General features: G+C 35.3%; 4 protein-coding genes across 4 annotated transcripts; 2 read left to right on the plus strand and 2 right to left on the minus strand.

Moving 5' to 3' along the window:
• The first annotated feature begins 615 nt into the window (after positions 1–615).
• On the plus strand, positions 616–1,795 carry LOC130740426 (fasciclin-like arabinogalactan protein 11). Its single transcript, XM_057593029.1, has one exon. The coding sequence runs from the start codon at positions 731–733 to the stop codon at positions 1,577–1,579; it is 849 nt and encodes a 282-aa protein (XP_057449012.1). The 5' UTR covers positions 616–730; the 3' UTR covers positions 1,580–1,795.
• Positions 1,796–3,053: 1,258 nt separating this feature from the next.
• Positions 3,054–4,185, minus strand: LOC130740427 (fasciclin-like arabinogalactan protein 12). Its single transcript, XM_057593030.1, has one exon. It carries the CDS (start codon positions 4,101–4,103, stop codon positions 3,225–3,227), a length of 879 nt encoding a protein of 292 aa, XP_057449013.1. The 5' UTR covers positions 4,104–4,185; the 3' UTR covers positions 3,054–3,224.
• A 3,741-nt stretch (positions 4,186–7,926) lies between these two features.
• Positions 7,927–9,147, minus strand: LOC130740428 (fasciclin-like arabinogalactan protein 11). Its single transcript, XM_057593031.1, has one exon. It carries the CDS (start codon positions 9,034–9,036, stop codon positions 8,188–8,190), a length of 849 nt encoding a protein of 282 aa, XP_057449014.1. The 5' UTR covers positions 9,037–9,147; the 3' UTR covers positions 7,927–8,187.
• A 5,334-nt stretch (positions 9,148–14,481) lies between these two features.
• Positions 14,482–15,600, plus strand: LOC130740429 (fasciclin-like arabinogalactan protein 12). Its single transcript, XM_057593032.1, has one exon. The coding sequence runs from the start codon at positions 14,561–14,563 to the stop codon at positions 15,434–15,436; it is 876 nt and encodes a 291-aa protein (XP_057449015.1). The 5' UTR covers positions 14,482–14,560; the 3' UTR covers positions 15,437–15,600.
• The last annotated feature ends 826 nt before the right edge of the window (positions 15,601–16,426 follow it).

Genomic DNA, 16,426 nt, shown 5'->3' on the forward strand with positions numbered 1-16,426 from the left:
CCAAAATTTGCTCTAAAGTGAATTGCAACCATTGATTGAGAAATCAAGGATTGATGTGACTATATACTCATTATATGCATAGCAACTTTAAATTCCTTAAATTTTAAAATTGATTTCTTAAAAATAGTTTTAATAATTTATTTGGCAATCTAAATGTTTTTTTTTGAATTATTTTACCATCTAAAGTTACCCACTCCTGATGTGGTTATTTATCAATGGCTTCTTTTCTGTTTTCTAATTTCAAGTTATTAAATCACAAGATCTTATCAATGTTATTATAACATGAATTGCAGAAGCTTCATGATAGTTCATTGGTAAATGGTAATCTCTGTATTTTATCATTGCCCTTAATGAAGACATTGCAAAACATGTATCTCAATATCATTCTCTGCTCACCATATTCGAACTTGACATTTACCCCAATTCATGTCACCTAAAAAAGCATCTGTTAGAAACAGTTGCCAATAATTATCAGATAAAAGATCCACATTCTCCATCACAGGTGAGATGTCCCTTCACAGTTCACATAACACAACTACAAAGTAATTTCACAACTATAATAACATTTCACCAACCAATCATTTTCCATAGCTTCTATATAATCCCTCTCCTTCAAACAACACAACATCAGCAAACACAAATTGCAACAAGCATTTCAATCTTTCTTTAATTCATCACATTCTTCCAGAGCCATAAAAATCAAAGCCATCTATCTACAAGCCTCTGGAAGATGATGAAACAAGTAGTTCTCTTCTCCTTCTCACTCTTCTTCCTCCTCTTTTCCTCCACCATAGCCATTTCACCAGCTCCTGCAGCAGCCCCAAAATCCCCAGCAAAAACACCCCCAACCCCAAAGGCTACAGCACCATCACCAAAACCATTAGTCCCCACATTACCTCAATCCCCTGACTCCTCAGATTCCACCCCTGACGACATCACCAAGATCCTCAGGAAGGCCAAAATCTTCTCAGTCCTAATTCGCCTCCTGAAAACCACTGAAATCATGAACAACATCAACTCACAGCTCATCACTGCCAAGAACGGAGGCATAACCATCCTCGCACCAGATGACTCTGCTTTCTCACACCTCAAAGCAGGGTTCCTCAACTCCCTAAACGAAAACCAAAAAATCGAACTATGCCAATTCCACATCCTCCCCCAGTATGTTTCGAGCTCAAACTTCGATTCTCTGAGCAACCCAGTTCAGACAGTGGCTGGTAAAGACCCAGTAAGGTTGCCACTGAACGTGAATGCTTTAGGTAACAGCATTGTCAACATTTCAACAGGGGTGGTGAATGCTTCCATTATTGGGGTGGTGTACTCTGATAGAAACCTTGCTGTGTACCATGTGGACAAGGTGCTTCTCCCTCTTGACTTCTTTTTAACTGCAAAGGCTCCAGCCTTGGCTCCATCTCTTTCTGCAAAGGCTCCTAAAGCTGCTAAGGAGAACTCTTCTGCAGAGGATGAAGATGAAACAAACCAGGACAAGGATAATAAATCTGGAGCTGTGAGCTTGGTTAAAACAACATTCATGTCACTTGGGGTGGCTTTAGTTGCTATAGGAATGATGTGGAGTTGAAGAAGAAGATCCATTTGGGAGCTGCATTTTCTGTTTCAGTGTCATATTGTCATGAACCCTGTTTTCTTCTCTGTTTTGTTTTTCATTTTCATTTGGTTTTTTTATTCATGTATGAAAATGTTTGATTTGAGATGAGTAATTGTCTGATACTTGAAAAGTTGTATATCAAACACAATATTTGTGCTACTTCAAATTAATCTACTGTTTAATAGGAAATCTTTTATGCTTTGAGCTGGAACATGAAAATGCTTTCATTTTCATCTTGTCATGTGAAGGACAATATGGAATTAATTCATTAGACTACTAAAATTACATAGTTGGATTAATTAAAAAAGAAAGAATTAACATGGAAAAACAAGCAAGAAATAGAAGGAAAAAAAAAACAAAGCAGATGTCAGAAAAATTAGAAAGGGATTCAATACGATAGATTTCACCTTGGGATATGAAGAGAATTGCTGTCACTTAATGTTTGTATAAGTGACCCACTAATGGAATATCTTTAGCTAAAATATTCACAAACATACCATTTGTGGGGATAGTTTTCAAGCACACGCCTTCCTAAGAATTTTAATCACCAAAAAATGTTGTGGAGGTTTAAAATTGTCACCATATGGTTGAAGGCTGTCACCACCACAAATGTATATGTGTGGTGTAATTCCTCTTTTTATGGGAAGTTAGAAGGTAATCTACTAAATTGATGAAATCAAACCAAGCATCAATTTTAACTACAGACTGATGGCTGATCTCACCTATTCCTAGCTTAAGTCTGAGTATAATTTTGTGGTGTTTGTAGCTGCGGCTTTTTACACTCGCCATTAGTCTTGTGTATACGGGCGGTTTTTGAACCAACAGAACTTTGTGGCGACTTGGTTTGAACCGCGAGAAGCGTTTAATTCCTTCGAAGATTTTAAACGATTACTTTTACAATCGCGTGAAATGTTTCTTCCCTCACTCATTCGCGCGAGAATCGGGTACTCCCTCAACAAACCGCCGTGAAACCCTGGTACTCTCTGGTGCCTCGTCCCTCTCGCTCTCAATCAGTCCTTATTGGAGTTTCCTTCAATGCTAGGCTTCTCGGATCAAATGTCAAAAATGATCAGGGGTATGTTCCTTATCCAAACAAATATCTGAAGAGGTTTGCTTCTTTTTCCTCCCTATCCATTTAACTCTTATTAATTTGTTTGATTGTGCAGCATTTACATCAAGGCACCTGCTGCTAACCCACCCACATGAACAGGCAAGTCATTTTCTTTTTGTCTTTTTTTCTTCTTCTTTCTAAAAGCTATTTGATTTGGATTATTACTAATTCCAATTGCTTCAACTCATCTAATTAGACAATGTTATTTAGACTCCCAACTCGTCGATTTTTTTTCCGGCATTCTAGTGCAACTTGTTGTTATTTGCTTATAACTACTATATGTGTCTGACCTTATTCATTTCTTCTTCAGAAAACATCATAAAGCATGCGAACATGTAGATAAAACCATAGTATAACATTCTTATATCAGAATAAATTGAGAGAACTAGATACAACAGTAATATTCACTCCTTTCTCGCAATAAAACAACACAAAATAGCACTCTTCAATATCCATATCAATAATGGTAGCTAATAGCTTGGATCATCCCAATCATCCAAGTTTGCTTTATGTTGACACTACGGTCATGAGAGCTACTCCAAGAACTAGGGACACCCATTTTCCACACGTAGTGATTTTCACACTGCTAGATTTCATGCTTGTGGAACTAATCTGAGATGAATCAGAGGAATCATCTGATGATGGCTTCTCCTTATCAGCTTTAGGGGCTTCTGCTGAAGGTTCTGGTGCCGAAGATGGAGCCTTTGCTGGTGCTTTAGCAACTGCAAAGAAATCCATAGGAAGAAGCACCTTACCCACCTTATAAATAGCAAGATGCTTATCCGTGTATATAATCCCAGTGATGGTGGTGTTGACTTCCCCTGTTGAGATGTTCACACTGCTACCATAACTAATCACATTCAGTTCCACTTTACCAGGCCTAGCTCCTGCAAGTGTTCTCACAGGGTTTGTTAAGGTATCAAAGTTTGAGCTAGAAACATAGTCTGAAATCACATGGAACTGTAGAAGTTCGAGCTTCTGTCCATCAGAAAGAGAGTTGAGGAACCCTGCTTTGAGCTCTGAGAAGGCACTGTCATCTGGTGCAAGAATGGTTAAGCCACCTGTTTTTATGGTTAGGAGCTGTGAGTTGAGTTGGTTGATCAATTGAGTGGTTTTCATGAGGCGGATTAGGACATTGAATGACTTGGCCTTTCGCAGGATTCCAACAATGTCAACCGCTGCAGTGTCAGGGGCGGTGGAATCACTTGGTGACTCTGGCAATGAAGGAACCAGTGGTTTTGGGGAAGAGGCTGGTGTGGTTGGGACTGGTGTGGCAGGTTTTAATGGAGCAGAAGCAGGTGATAATTGGGCTAGTGTAGTGGTGGAATACAAGAGAGAAACTAGTAGTGCAAAGAACAAGAGAGATTGCTTCTTCATCATCTCCATTTTGGTTTTGGTAAATTAAGGTTAAGATGATGTTGGAAAGATATGCAAATTGTACTTGGAATGAGCACTTGATGCATTGATGATATGCTGGAGCAGGGTTTTATTGAGGTTGGGAGAGAATGACAGGTAGGTGAAAGGTTTTGTCATGAAACCTTAAATTGTGATTTGCTAACCTAAATGTTTCTGGATCATGATCTTTTGTCTCTAAACAACATCTCAATTTCTCGTTCCACAAATGAAATCTTGTCATGTCAATTAAAAAAAAAAGACACGAGTGCAGTTACTAACTTAGTTACATGATTGTTTTCAATTAACATGTCAAAATTTTATTGGTGGGATCGGGAATGAAATACAATTTGGGCACAGAGGATTTGAATTCTATGTTTCTATCAGGCAATAAGAGATTAAGGTGTTGCATCAATGATGGAAGATAAGGTATAAGGGATTTGGATGATAGAGCAATAAGTTCTTGCTTGAAAGGGACATGAAAAATTGAGGAGATGCAGAGCTGGATAGGAAGTCATCATACTGTCCTTTAACAGACAATGAGATTATGGTGGGGAATCAATGAGGATTGAAACTTTAGAAAAGTGAGAGCTTAATTGAATGTGACCAAATAAAGAGTTAGATATCCGGATGTGTAAGGCGTTGCTTTCAATTAGGATCAATGTAAGGTTCATCCTTTATTAGCTCAAAAGGACTCATTTTCTGGTGGAGTTGGACAGAGAATAATAATTGTAGTGGATGTCTGCATCTGCATACAAAATATGGTTATCAGGTTATTCTGCATACCTTTTTTCGTCTAAAATGAGAAATATTTGTAGGTAATTAAAAGAAGAGTAGTTAAGTTTGTCATAATTTCTTTTACAAAATCTTTTCCAATTGGTGTTATATCACTTGTCATACTATTTGCTTTGCACAAAAATTGTTCTGTGAGATCCACTTATCTTTATAGTGCACATATCTCATTTTTAAATCAACCTTATTGAGATGTTAATTAACATAATTGATACATCACTACTTTTCTATAGCACATACTTTGCACAATTAATAATGAGTAATGCTAGGTACAAAAACATTTTCACAGTTCTGTAGGAATTAAAAAAAGCATGCTAGCCAGCTAAATGTGAAGCAAATGTAATATGAATACTTCTGGCTATGGGTGTTGAATTTGAGATTTGCTCTTTAATTATGTTTCTACTCAATGTGACACCTTAACATGGCATACTGAAATTTCATATTATAGTTGAAAAGGTAGGAAGTGAAAACAGTCATCATTATTGTTAATTATCACTTCAAGATCTTTTATTTGTAACTAGTACTTTTTACCCGTGCGATGCACGGGGATATTCATTTTTTGTTTATTACGTAAAATTTTAAAATACGTGTTATTGTTGTTATATGTATTAAAAGATAATGGACATTCATATTACTATCACCTACACCTATCATTATCATCCCCAATGTGTACCAAACTTTAAAGTGTGTTAGATTTTCACTACCGCTACACATTAGGGTGGTTGGTATTAATAAGGGTGTGTGTAGCATTTTTAACAATGACCAAAGATAATTTACGAATTAATAAAGGATAAATTTTAATTTTAGATATAAGAAAATATTAGTTTGTAAGTATTTTTTCATGAAAAATGTGTTTGTTTTTGTTTTGCAGAAAGGAAACTATTTTATATATATGTGTGTGTGTCTTTTCATCCTTATTTTTTTAATCAATAAACATATAAAAAGAAATCGAAGAAATAAAAGGGAGTAAAAAAAATGAAAATACGTGAGAGTTTTAAACTGTGCAAATTATGTGAGGTAAATTTGATGTGTATTTAGGTAATTTCAATATAGATTTTTAATTTTTGCTTCATGTGGAATGAAAGTAACTTTCCCCCTTAAGAGAGATAACCTCACAATGATATGAATATTCACGACTCGAACATAATTTCCATCAAAGAAAGACATCTTATCCAAAAAGAAAGTAATTTCCATTTTTTGGCGGTAACGATAGTTTTCATATAGAATAATTGTTGATTGAGCACAAAAACATAAAAAAATGGAAAATATAAATAGATTTTGGCTCGGAAAGTTTCAATTGAAGTCCTAGTATTGTGACCCGTGTAATACACGGAGATATTAATTTTTGTATGTAATGTGTATTTTTTCATATTCTTAGTTATTTTTTATAGATTTATTAAAAGAAGAATTATAAATTAAAAGAATAAAATTCATTTTAATTATAAGAATTGTTGAATCTGCTTCACACCGGTGCTATCATGCCTGAAGCCGATGAGTTTAGTGGAGGATTTTGGGAGTTTATGCATCTTGGAGTTTTGACGGATCAGTTTTGCGTATTTTTTTTAAGTCAAGAAAAAGTTTTTACTGAGATATCCAAATAACTTTATTATGGAGTATGTATATGAATCTCACAAAGGAAAGAAGAGCTAACCTAGAATAAATTGGCGCCCTTGACTGGCCGAATCCCAAAATAATTTGTACACTTGATATTTCCATTGTTGCATATTGAATTACTCTTAGTTGCAAGGTCTTCACAACTTAAACGTAAGCTAAGCTACTTAACGCTCAATTCCCAGTATGCTTCCATCAAACATGGTTCTTCTCAATTGTGCACTCAATCTCAATCTTCATCACCCAAGTTTTTGGTCTTACACAGATGAACTATCACAACTAAAATTTCTTCGTTATTTTCTTGGCTTAAGTACGCCACCATCGGGTCTGCGTATAAGCCTCAAAGTGTACACACCAGTTGATTGCAAAATATTTTTGAAGTTAATAGTAGAAGTCTATAGATGACATTGATGAAGTAAGTTCAAGAGGAAGCGATAGAGGAGTTTTTTTATTGAATAATCTTCAACTTTTAAGGTTTATTATTACTATTAATCAACGGTCATGATTGATTTCCAAAAAATTATTCTACAAAATTACATAAAGACCCATGGTAAAATATTTATTCATGAGTCATAGTTTATTTCATGACTATTTTACCCCCCTTGTTGCCAAACTTTACTTTTATATAATATATAGATATAGATAGATAGATATAGATGTTTATTACGTTCACTGCTTTAGGCTTTGTCAGCCAAGGTCATACAGAGTGTAGTACTGATAAAATGTTTAAATTTTAGTGTTTTTTTTTCTGTGAAGTTTATTTTGTTAGTAAAACTTTGCACTTGACCTAATAATCTTTTTCCTGTTTTCTTTGCAAAATAGACAAATAATGTTTGTATCACAAATTGCTTCCTTGTCAAAAATATTAAACTATACTAAATGTAAACTTCTTTTTATCTATTATTAGATAAAGGTTTCAACAAACCTGTAATTTTTTACGTCTCATTGGGAACAGTAAGTATAGTTTTACATCAAATTGTGTCATGTCATTTAAAAATCATTCATGTAAAATTAATTTATATTTTATAAACTCTCTTCAAAAATAACAAATTTTAATTTGTTTTATGCTAGGAATAGGTGAGATCAGTCTATTGTTAAAAATTGATACTTGTTGGTCTGATTTCATGTTAAAAGTAGAAAAAAAATCAAAAGCACCTCTCTATCCATCCATTTTGTTCCATTGGTTTTTTTGCATTTGGATGCAGACGTGTTTTTAAGATGAAACCAACTGAATACCTAACCTTTCTACTTTCTCCTATATGTTATATTTTCTGTTGTTCTTTCTTGTTTTTCCATGTTAAATCTTTCCATTTTAATGAATCTAAATATAAATTTTAGTAGTCAAATCACTAGTGAATGAATTCCATATATATAACATGAAAGCCTTTCCAAATCCAAAGCATGAAACAATACATGAACTGGAAATGGCAAATAGTGCCTTTCATATAAAACTTTTTAGTATGAGACAAATTACTCATTTTAAATCAAACTTTTTCATACAAGGAAAAATAGAAACAAATGTAAGGATTCAGGTCCTTTTCATAAAGCCAATGCACAAAAAACCAACAAACAGATAACAAAATGTAAATGAAAAACAAAACAGAGAAAGAAAACAGGGTGCATGACAATATGACACTGAAAACAGAAAATGCAGCTCCCAAATGGATCTTCTTCTTCAACTCCACATCATTGCTATAGCAACTAAAGCCACCCCAAGTGACATGAATGTTGTTTTAACCAAGCTCACAGCTCCAGATTTATTATCCTTGTCCTGGTTTGTTTCATCTTCATCCTCTGCAGAAGAGTTCTCCTTAGCAGCTTTAGGAGCCTTTGCAGAAAGAGATGGAGCCAAGGCTGGAGCCTTTGCAGTTAAAAAGAAGTCAAGAGGGAGAAGCACCTTGTCCACATGGTACACAGCAAGGTTTCTATCTGAATACACCACCCCAATAATGGAAGCATTCACCACCCCTGTTGAAATGTTGACAATGCTGTTACCTAAAGCATTCACGTTCAGTGGCAACCTTACTGGGTCTTTACCAGCCACTGTCTGAACTGGGTTGCTCAGAGAATCGAAGTTTGAGCTCGAAACATACTGGGGGAGGATGTGGAATTGGCATAGTTCGATTTTTTGGTTTTCGTTTAGGGAGTTGAGGAACCCTGCTTTGAGGTGTGAGAAAGCAGAGTCATCTGGTGCGAGGATGGTTATGCCTCCGTTCTTGGCAGTGATGAGCTGTGAGTTGATGTTGTTCATGATTTCAGTGGTTTTCAGGAGGCGAATTAGGACTGAGAAGATTTTGGCCTTCCTGAGGATCTTGGTGATGTCGTCAGGGGTGGAATCTGAGGAGTCAGGGGATTGAGGTAATGTGGGGACTAATGGTTTTGGTGATGGTGCTGTAGCCTTTGGGGTTGGGGGTGTTTTTGCTGGGGATTTTGGGGCTGCTGCAGGAGCTGGTGAAATGGCTATGGTGGAGGAAAAGAGGAGGAAGAAGAGTGAGAAGGAGAAGAGAACTACTTGTTTCATCATCTTCCAGAGGCTTGTAGATAGATGGCTTTGATTTTTATGGCTCTGGAAGAATGTGATGAATTAAAGAAAGATTGAAATGCTTGTTGCAATTTGTGTTTGCTGATGTTGTGTTGTTTGAAGGAGAGGGATTATATAGAAGCTATGGAAATGATTGGTTGGTGAAATGTTATTATGGTTGTGAAATTAATTTGTAGTTGTGTTATGTGAACTTTGAAGGGATGTCTCATCTTTCACTGAAAGTGTGGATCTTTTATCTGATAGTTATAGGCAACTTTTCCTAACAGATGCTTTTTTAGGTGACATGCATGAATTGGGGTATATGTCAAGTTTGGTTATGATGAGATGAGAATGGATATGTGAGATACATGATTTTTAATGTCTATACAGGGATTACAGAGGGACCTGAAAATTTTTAAGAAGCTGCTGCAGTTTATGTAATAATAACTAGGATTTTAGCCCGTATCCGTGCAATGCACGAACGAGCAGTTCTTCAATTTATCATATTTATTCAATCAATTTATTTAACTTTATCTATTTAAATCACATACCAATTTTTTATAACCTTTACTAATCACAACAAAAAATATGGTTTAACCGAAATATAAACATCAACGACAAATTATAAACATTAATATTATAACAAAAGTTGTATTTTCATTTATCTTTGTCAAAATAACTTGAACACAATTACAATGTTAAAGTTTCTGTTACAAATATACGAAGTCTCGAAGTGAAAATGATGAAAATCTCTTCACAACAGGGTATGGTCAACAATATACATATATTCAGAAAGAAATTCCAGTGTCAAATACACATAAAAAAATACATAAAGTACTAATTTCTTTATTGTACAAACTGACTCAAGCAATTGACTTACTTACACAAGAAAATTGCCCCACGCTAGTCATGTAAACAAATAATGATCAAGTAAAAAAATTATTTTAATCTACTTCCAAGTATGATTACCTCTGAAAGCAGTTGAGGGTGGGTACATGAAAATCATGATTACTGTTACTTTTGTACTAATTAGTACATTATATGTATTGATAAGTCAAATAAGTAAATATCTTACCTGGATCCACACAAAAGAAGATATTAGAAAATAAAATCTGACAAATACCTACTTGTCACATGATAGAAGATCTACAAAGAGATAGAGTTGAACCTCTTCTCCATGTTCGACAATTAGTAGCAACAACGACGCTGACGCGAAGCCTAACTGCTGCACAAAGTGGGACGAAAACAAGTTTGTCAATTGTTGAACAGGAAACGAAACAAAGCTCATATCACAAACAATGGAAAGCTGAAAAGGGAAGGAGAGAAAGTGAATCCAAACTAAAAGGGAGAGAATAAGAAAATTAATCTTATTATGATAAATTCACGCCTCTGGGAAAAGAAAAACAAAGATCATAACCTGCCCTAACATTTAACAAAAAATTAAATTTCCTCGCTCAACAAAAAATATTGGGCCCCCTAAAGTTTTATAAAATTATTGGCCCAAAGAGTTGATTTCTAGTTAACCAAAAAAGTTTAACATGCTTACAAAAAAAAGAAAAATAACATTAATTTCATAAAAAAAAACTCTACACAATTAGGACAAATGAAACAAATCATGTCTAACTCAATCCACATGAAGTAAGTGGACCATCACAACATTCAAGTAAAACAATTATCTTAAGTTTTTTTTATAAATATCCAAGTTATCAAATAATGTTAAATTGTTAATACATATTTCATCCACAAGTTTCGAACCCTGTACCGTTCACACTTAACCCATCCGATCCACTACGTCAAATTAGTCCTATCACTTCGGCTAACATTCGAACAAAAACCTAACTTTCACTTCATATTGAATTTTAAAGCTAAATAATATCAACTCTAAAATACTATGACATATAATAAGAAATATATTTCAATCTTCAAAGTGAATCAAAAGTATACCCTTAATAGATCTATTTGTACCAGTGTTTCATCCACAAACTTCGAACCCTGTATCATTCACACTTAACCCTTCCGATCCCCAACGTCAAATAAGTCGTACCACTTCGGCTAACATTCAAAGAAAAACCTAACTTTAACTTCATATTGAATTTCAAAGCTAAATAATATCAACTCTAAAATATTATGACATATGATAAGAAATATATTTCAATCTTCAAAGTGAATCAAAAATATATTCTTAATATATCTATTTGTAGCAGTGTTTCATCCACAAGATTCAAACCCTGCACCATTCACACTTAACCCTTTCGATCCCCTACGTTAAATTAGTTCTACCATTTCGGCTAACATTCGAAGAAAAACCTAACTTTCACTTCATATTGAATTTCAAAGCTAAATAATATCAACTCAAAAATAATATGACATATAAAAAGAAATATATTTCAATCTTCAAAGTGAATAAAAAATATACTCTTAATAGATCTATTCGTAACAGTGTTTCATCCACAAGCTTCGAACCCCGTACCATTCACACTTAACCCTTTCGATCCCCTTACGTCAAATTAGTCCTATCACTACGGCTAACATTCAAAGGAAAACCTAACTTTCACTTCATATTGAATTTCAAAGCTAAATAATATCAAATCTAAAATACTATGCCAGATAATAAGAAATATATTCCAATCTTCAATGTGAAAAAAAAATATACTCTTAATAGATCTATTTGTAACAGTGTTTCATCCACAAGCTTCGAACCCTATAGCATTCACACTTAACCCTTTCGATTCCCTACGTCAAATTAGTCCAACCACCTCGGCTAACATTCGAAGAAAAACCTAACTTTTACTTTATATTGAATTCCAAAGCTAAATAATATCAACTCTAAAACATTATGACATATAATAAGAAATATATTACAATCTTTAAAGTGAATCAAAAATATACTCTTAATAGATCTATTTGTAACAATGTTTCATCCACAAGCTTCGAACCCTGTACCGTTCACACTTAACCCTTTCGATCCCCTACGTCAAATTAGTCGTACCACTTCGGCTAACATTCGAAGAAAAATCTAACTTTCACTTCATATTGAATTTCAAAGCTAAATAATATCAACTCTAAAATACTATGACATATAATACGAAATATATTCCAATCTTCAAAGTGAATAAAAAAATATACTCTTAATAGATCTATTTGTAACAGTGTTTCATCCACAAGCTTCGAACCCTGTAGCATTTACACTTAACCCTTTCGATCCCCTATGTCAAATTAGTCCAACCACTTCGGCTAACATTCAAAGAAAAACCTAACTTTCACTTTATATTGAATTTCAAAGCTAAATAATTTCAACTCTAAAACACTATGACATATAATAAGAAATATATTACAATCTTCAAAGTGAATCAAAAATATATTCTTAATAGATCTATTTGTAACAATGTTTCATCCACAAGCTTCGAACCCTGTACTGTTCACACTTAACCCTTTTGATCCCCTATGTCAAATTAGTCCTACCACTTCAGCTAAAGTTCAAAGAAAAAACCAACTTTCACTTCATATTCAATTCCAAAGCTAAATAATATCAACTCTAAAATACCATGACAAATAATAAGAAGTATATACCAATCTTCAAAGTGAATTAAAAATATACTATTAATAAATATACTTGTAACAGTGTAATAATCTAACTTTTCAAAAATATATCAATTTAACGTTTTGCTAACACTACTATACCTTTCAACAATTTCACATATCTATATCAAATTTTATAAATATGAATAAGTTAGAGGAAACCTTATCACATCAGATTATTTAAAAAATTGCTCCAACCAATCTCATTTTAAGAGGTTAAATTAAAACAACAGGATTAAATCGAAAATCTACTGAATAAGGTGAATTACGATAATGCTTTCAAAAAGATAACTTCGTCCAAAGGAAGAAGAGAAAAACTATAAATGTTAACATATATTTATCTATAACAATTGGTTAATAAAACTCCACCATAAATGGGTGGCTTAACATATCTGCAACCGTAATATGGACACCTTAATGATTTTTTAAAAAGCTTTTTCGTACGGGGCTATTTTAAAAAGCTAATATCATTTTATTTGTGAATTTAAAAAAAATATTGTTTTGAGATTTTTGATTTTGAAATGCTTTTTATTTTATTCTAATACTAAGTTGAATATTTTTTGGCTTGTTTAATTTTATAGTTATATATTAATAATTGCTTTAAAAAAATTGATTTTTTTAAAATGCTTTCTTAAAAAACAAAGTTTTATATTGAAAAAATAGCAAAACAAATAAAAGTAAATTGAAAACAATTGCTGGGCCGAGAGGCCCAGTTTTACACATCCAAAATACCAAAACAAAAAAAAACCCAATTTCAAATAAAAACAACACCCAAACCATATTTCCTCACATTTTAACCTAGCCGCCCCTCTCTCTTTCTCTCTGATTCTTCATCTTCTTCTCTCTTCCTCCACATCGGTTTCTTCCTCTCCTCTCCTCTTGTCCCGTCCACCGTTTTCGCCCCCAACCTCCACCAAAGCTTCAATCTGGACCCAACCCTACCCCAAGCAACGATTTTTTCTTCTTCCTCTTTTTTTACTCTCTCTTCCACTCCCAACCACCATCCCAACCCAACCGCCACCAAATCCATGATTTCTCCTCCAAATCCGAGTCAAGAAGCACCTAGATCGGAGATTTTTACACCGATTTGATACATGCAAGCTCTGAGCTATCCTAGCAAGGTTTTTTTTCACCAAAATCCGAGTCAAGACGCTGGACCGGACATTTTAGCCTCTGAAGAGGGATTTTTTTTATGTAAATATCAATATGCTGTGTAAAAGTTTCCATTTTTAATGTAAAGTTTGATTTTTTGATGTAAAGTTTGAATCTTTATTAATAAAAATTTGTTTTTGTTTCTGTTATTATGGTGCTTCTTCCTCCTTTCACCTCTGATTTGCTGATGGGTGTGGAGTTGGTGGTTGTAGCGTATTGTATGAGAGGAAAAGTGAGTGATGGGACTGTGGTTAGTGGCAGTGGTTAGGTGAGGAATTGAATAACCGTTGGATCGGAAATTGAAATCAATGGCCCAGATTGAAAGTTCTCTTATGAATAGTGATTTCATGTCTCTCTTTTAAGATGCTTTTAAGATGTAGTAGATATTTATATGATGTGATTTAATAACATGAAATTGATAAGAAAAAATGAAGTCATTAATCTTATGTGTAAAGCGTTGCTGTCATCATCATATACCAATTAAATTTGAAAAGTAACAAAGATGCAACACATAAAGCCTCTAATCAAATTAAACTCATTGCTCCTTATCCCAATCTTACACATCCTTATATTTGCATTGATGCAACACCTCAATTTCCTTGCCAGGTAGCAGCAAATATCTGTTCACAAATCACAATTTAATGTATCACGACAAAACCTTTCACCAACCTCTCCCTGTCTCCAAGACATGCTCTATAAAAGCCAACTCCTACATATCATCAAAGCAACAAGTCACTCATTTCAAGTATAATTCCAACAATTTGCATTCATTTGCCAAAGCAAAACCAAAACCAAAATGGAGATGGTGAAGAAGCAATCTCTCTTGTCTTTGTCACTTGCACTACTAGTTTCCCTCTTGTATTCCACCACCATTTTAGCACAACTATCACCTGCTTCTGCTCCAGTACAAACAGCCCCAACCACACCAGCCTCTGCCCCAAAAGCACTAGTTCCTTCACTGCCAGACTCACCAAGTGATTCCACCACCCCTGACACTGCAGCTGTTGACATCGTCGGAATCCTGAGAAGGGCCAAGTCATTCAGCGTCTTAATCCGCCTCATGAAAACCACCCAATTGATCAACCAACTCAATTCACAGCTTCTAGCAACCAAAACAGGCGGCTTAACCATTCTTGCACCAGATGACAGTGCCTTCTCAGAGCTCAAAGCAGGGTTCCTCAACTCTCTTTCTGATGGACAGAAGCTCGAACTTCTACAGTTCCATGTGATTTCAGACTATGTTTCTAGCTCAAACTTTGATACCTTAACAAACCCTGTGAGAACACTTGCAGGAGCAAGACCTGGTAAAGTGGAACTGAATGTGATTAGTTATGGTAGCAGTGTGAACATCTCAACAGGGGAAGTCAACACCACCATCACTGGGATTATATACACGGATAAGCATCTTGCTATTTATAAGGTGGGTAAGGTGCTTCTTCCTATGGATTTCTTTGCAGTTGCTAAAGCACCAGCAAAGGCACCATCATTGGCACCAGAACCTTCAGTAGAAGCGCCTAAAGCTGATAAGGAGAAGCCATCATCAGAAGATTCATCTGATTCATCTCAAATTAGTTCCACAAGCGTGAAGTCTAGCACTGAGAAAATCATTGCGTATGGAAAATGGGTGTCCCTAGTTCTTGGAGCAGTTCTCATGACCGTTTTGTCAACATAAACCACAAGTTGTTTGTTAATATTGATTGATATTGAAGAGTGCTATATTTATGTGTGTGATGTAATTGCGAGAAAAGAGTGAATATTATAGTAGAAAATTTATCTGAGGAGGTGTAAGATTGTTGTATCTCTCTCAATTTAATCTAATACAAGTGTTATATGCTATGAGTTTTTCCCCGATTTTGATAATCAAATCATCTAGATATGAATCACTAATCAACAGTTCTGAGTTGTAAGAATTTGACGCTGATTCAATGTGAAACCATTCAACACCGCTTCAATTGAGAGAGATTGAGAACACGTGTTTTTTTAGAGAAATTTGTAAGTGTTCTGGGAACCCCGGAGTACGGACGGCCAGGACATGAACAGGGACGAATACCCGCCCTTAAGCTCACGCTCCACTAAGACAGTGGACCAGAGTTGGGAGACTACTGTTCTGGGAATCCCGGAGTACGGACGACCGGGACAGGAACAGGGACGGATACCGCCTGGGGGTAACCACCCAGAACGATGGTTACGTATTAGACGATCACGAGATGGGACGAACACCCACTGGGAGTTCCCCTACCTCAGAGCAATGACGTGGACCGACTACCCCTTAAGACGATCGCACTCCTGAGCGACCAAACCTATTCCCCCGCGCCCCCTCTTGAACTGGCGACCGGGCTCGCCCCATAGTACAGAGCTACAGTTGGTCCCACCGCGTAGGGGTTGACCTATGCCAACCACCCTACGAAACTAGGGTGGTTGAGCACATATCCTGAGGTACCCTAGACCGTTGGATCACTGCTTTGCGGCAGAAGGGGCAGAGAATCCAACGACCCATAGCAAACCAAGTACGGGCCATGCATGACGTTGCATGGCTCCAACCCTAGTTTCACTACGTGTATATAAGGGGGGATCCTCTCCCCTTACTAAGGTAACTTACCCTCTTCACTCAACATCCTATTCTTCTAAAACCTTTACTTACTTTAGCATTGGAGTCTCTTAC

Source organism: Lotus japonicus, chromosome 2 (genome assembly GCF_012489685.1).
Source record: "Lotus japonicus ecotype B-129 chromosome 2, LjGifu_v1.2".
Lineage (NCBI taxonomy): Eukaryota > Viridiplantae > Streptophyta > Magnoliopsida > Fabales > Fabaceae > Lotus > Lotus japonicus.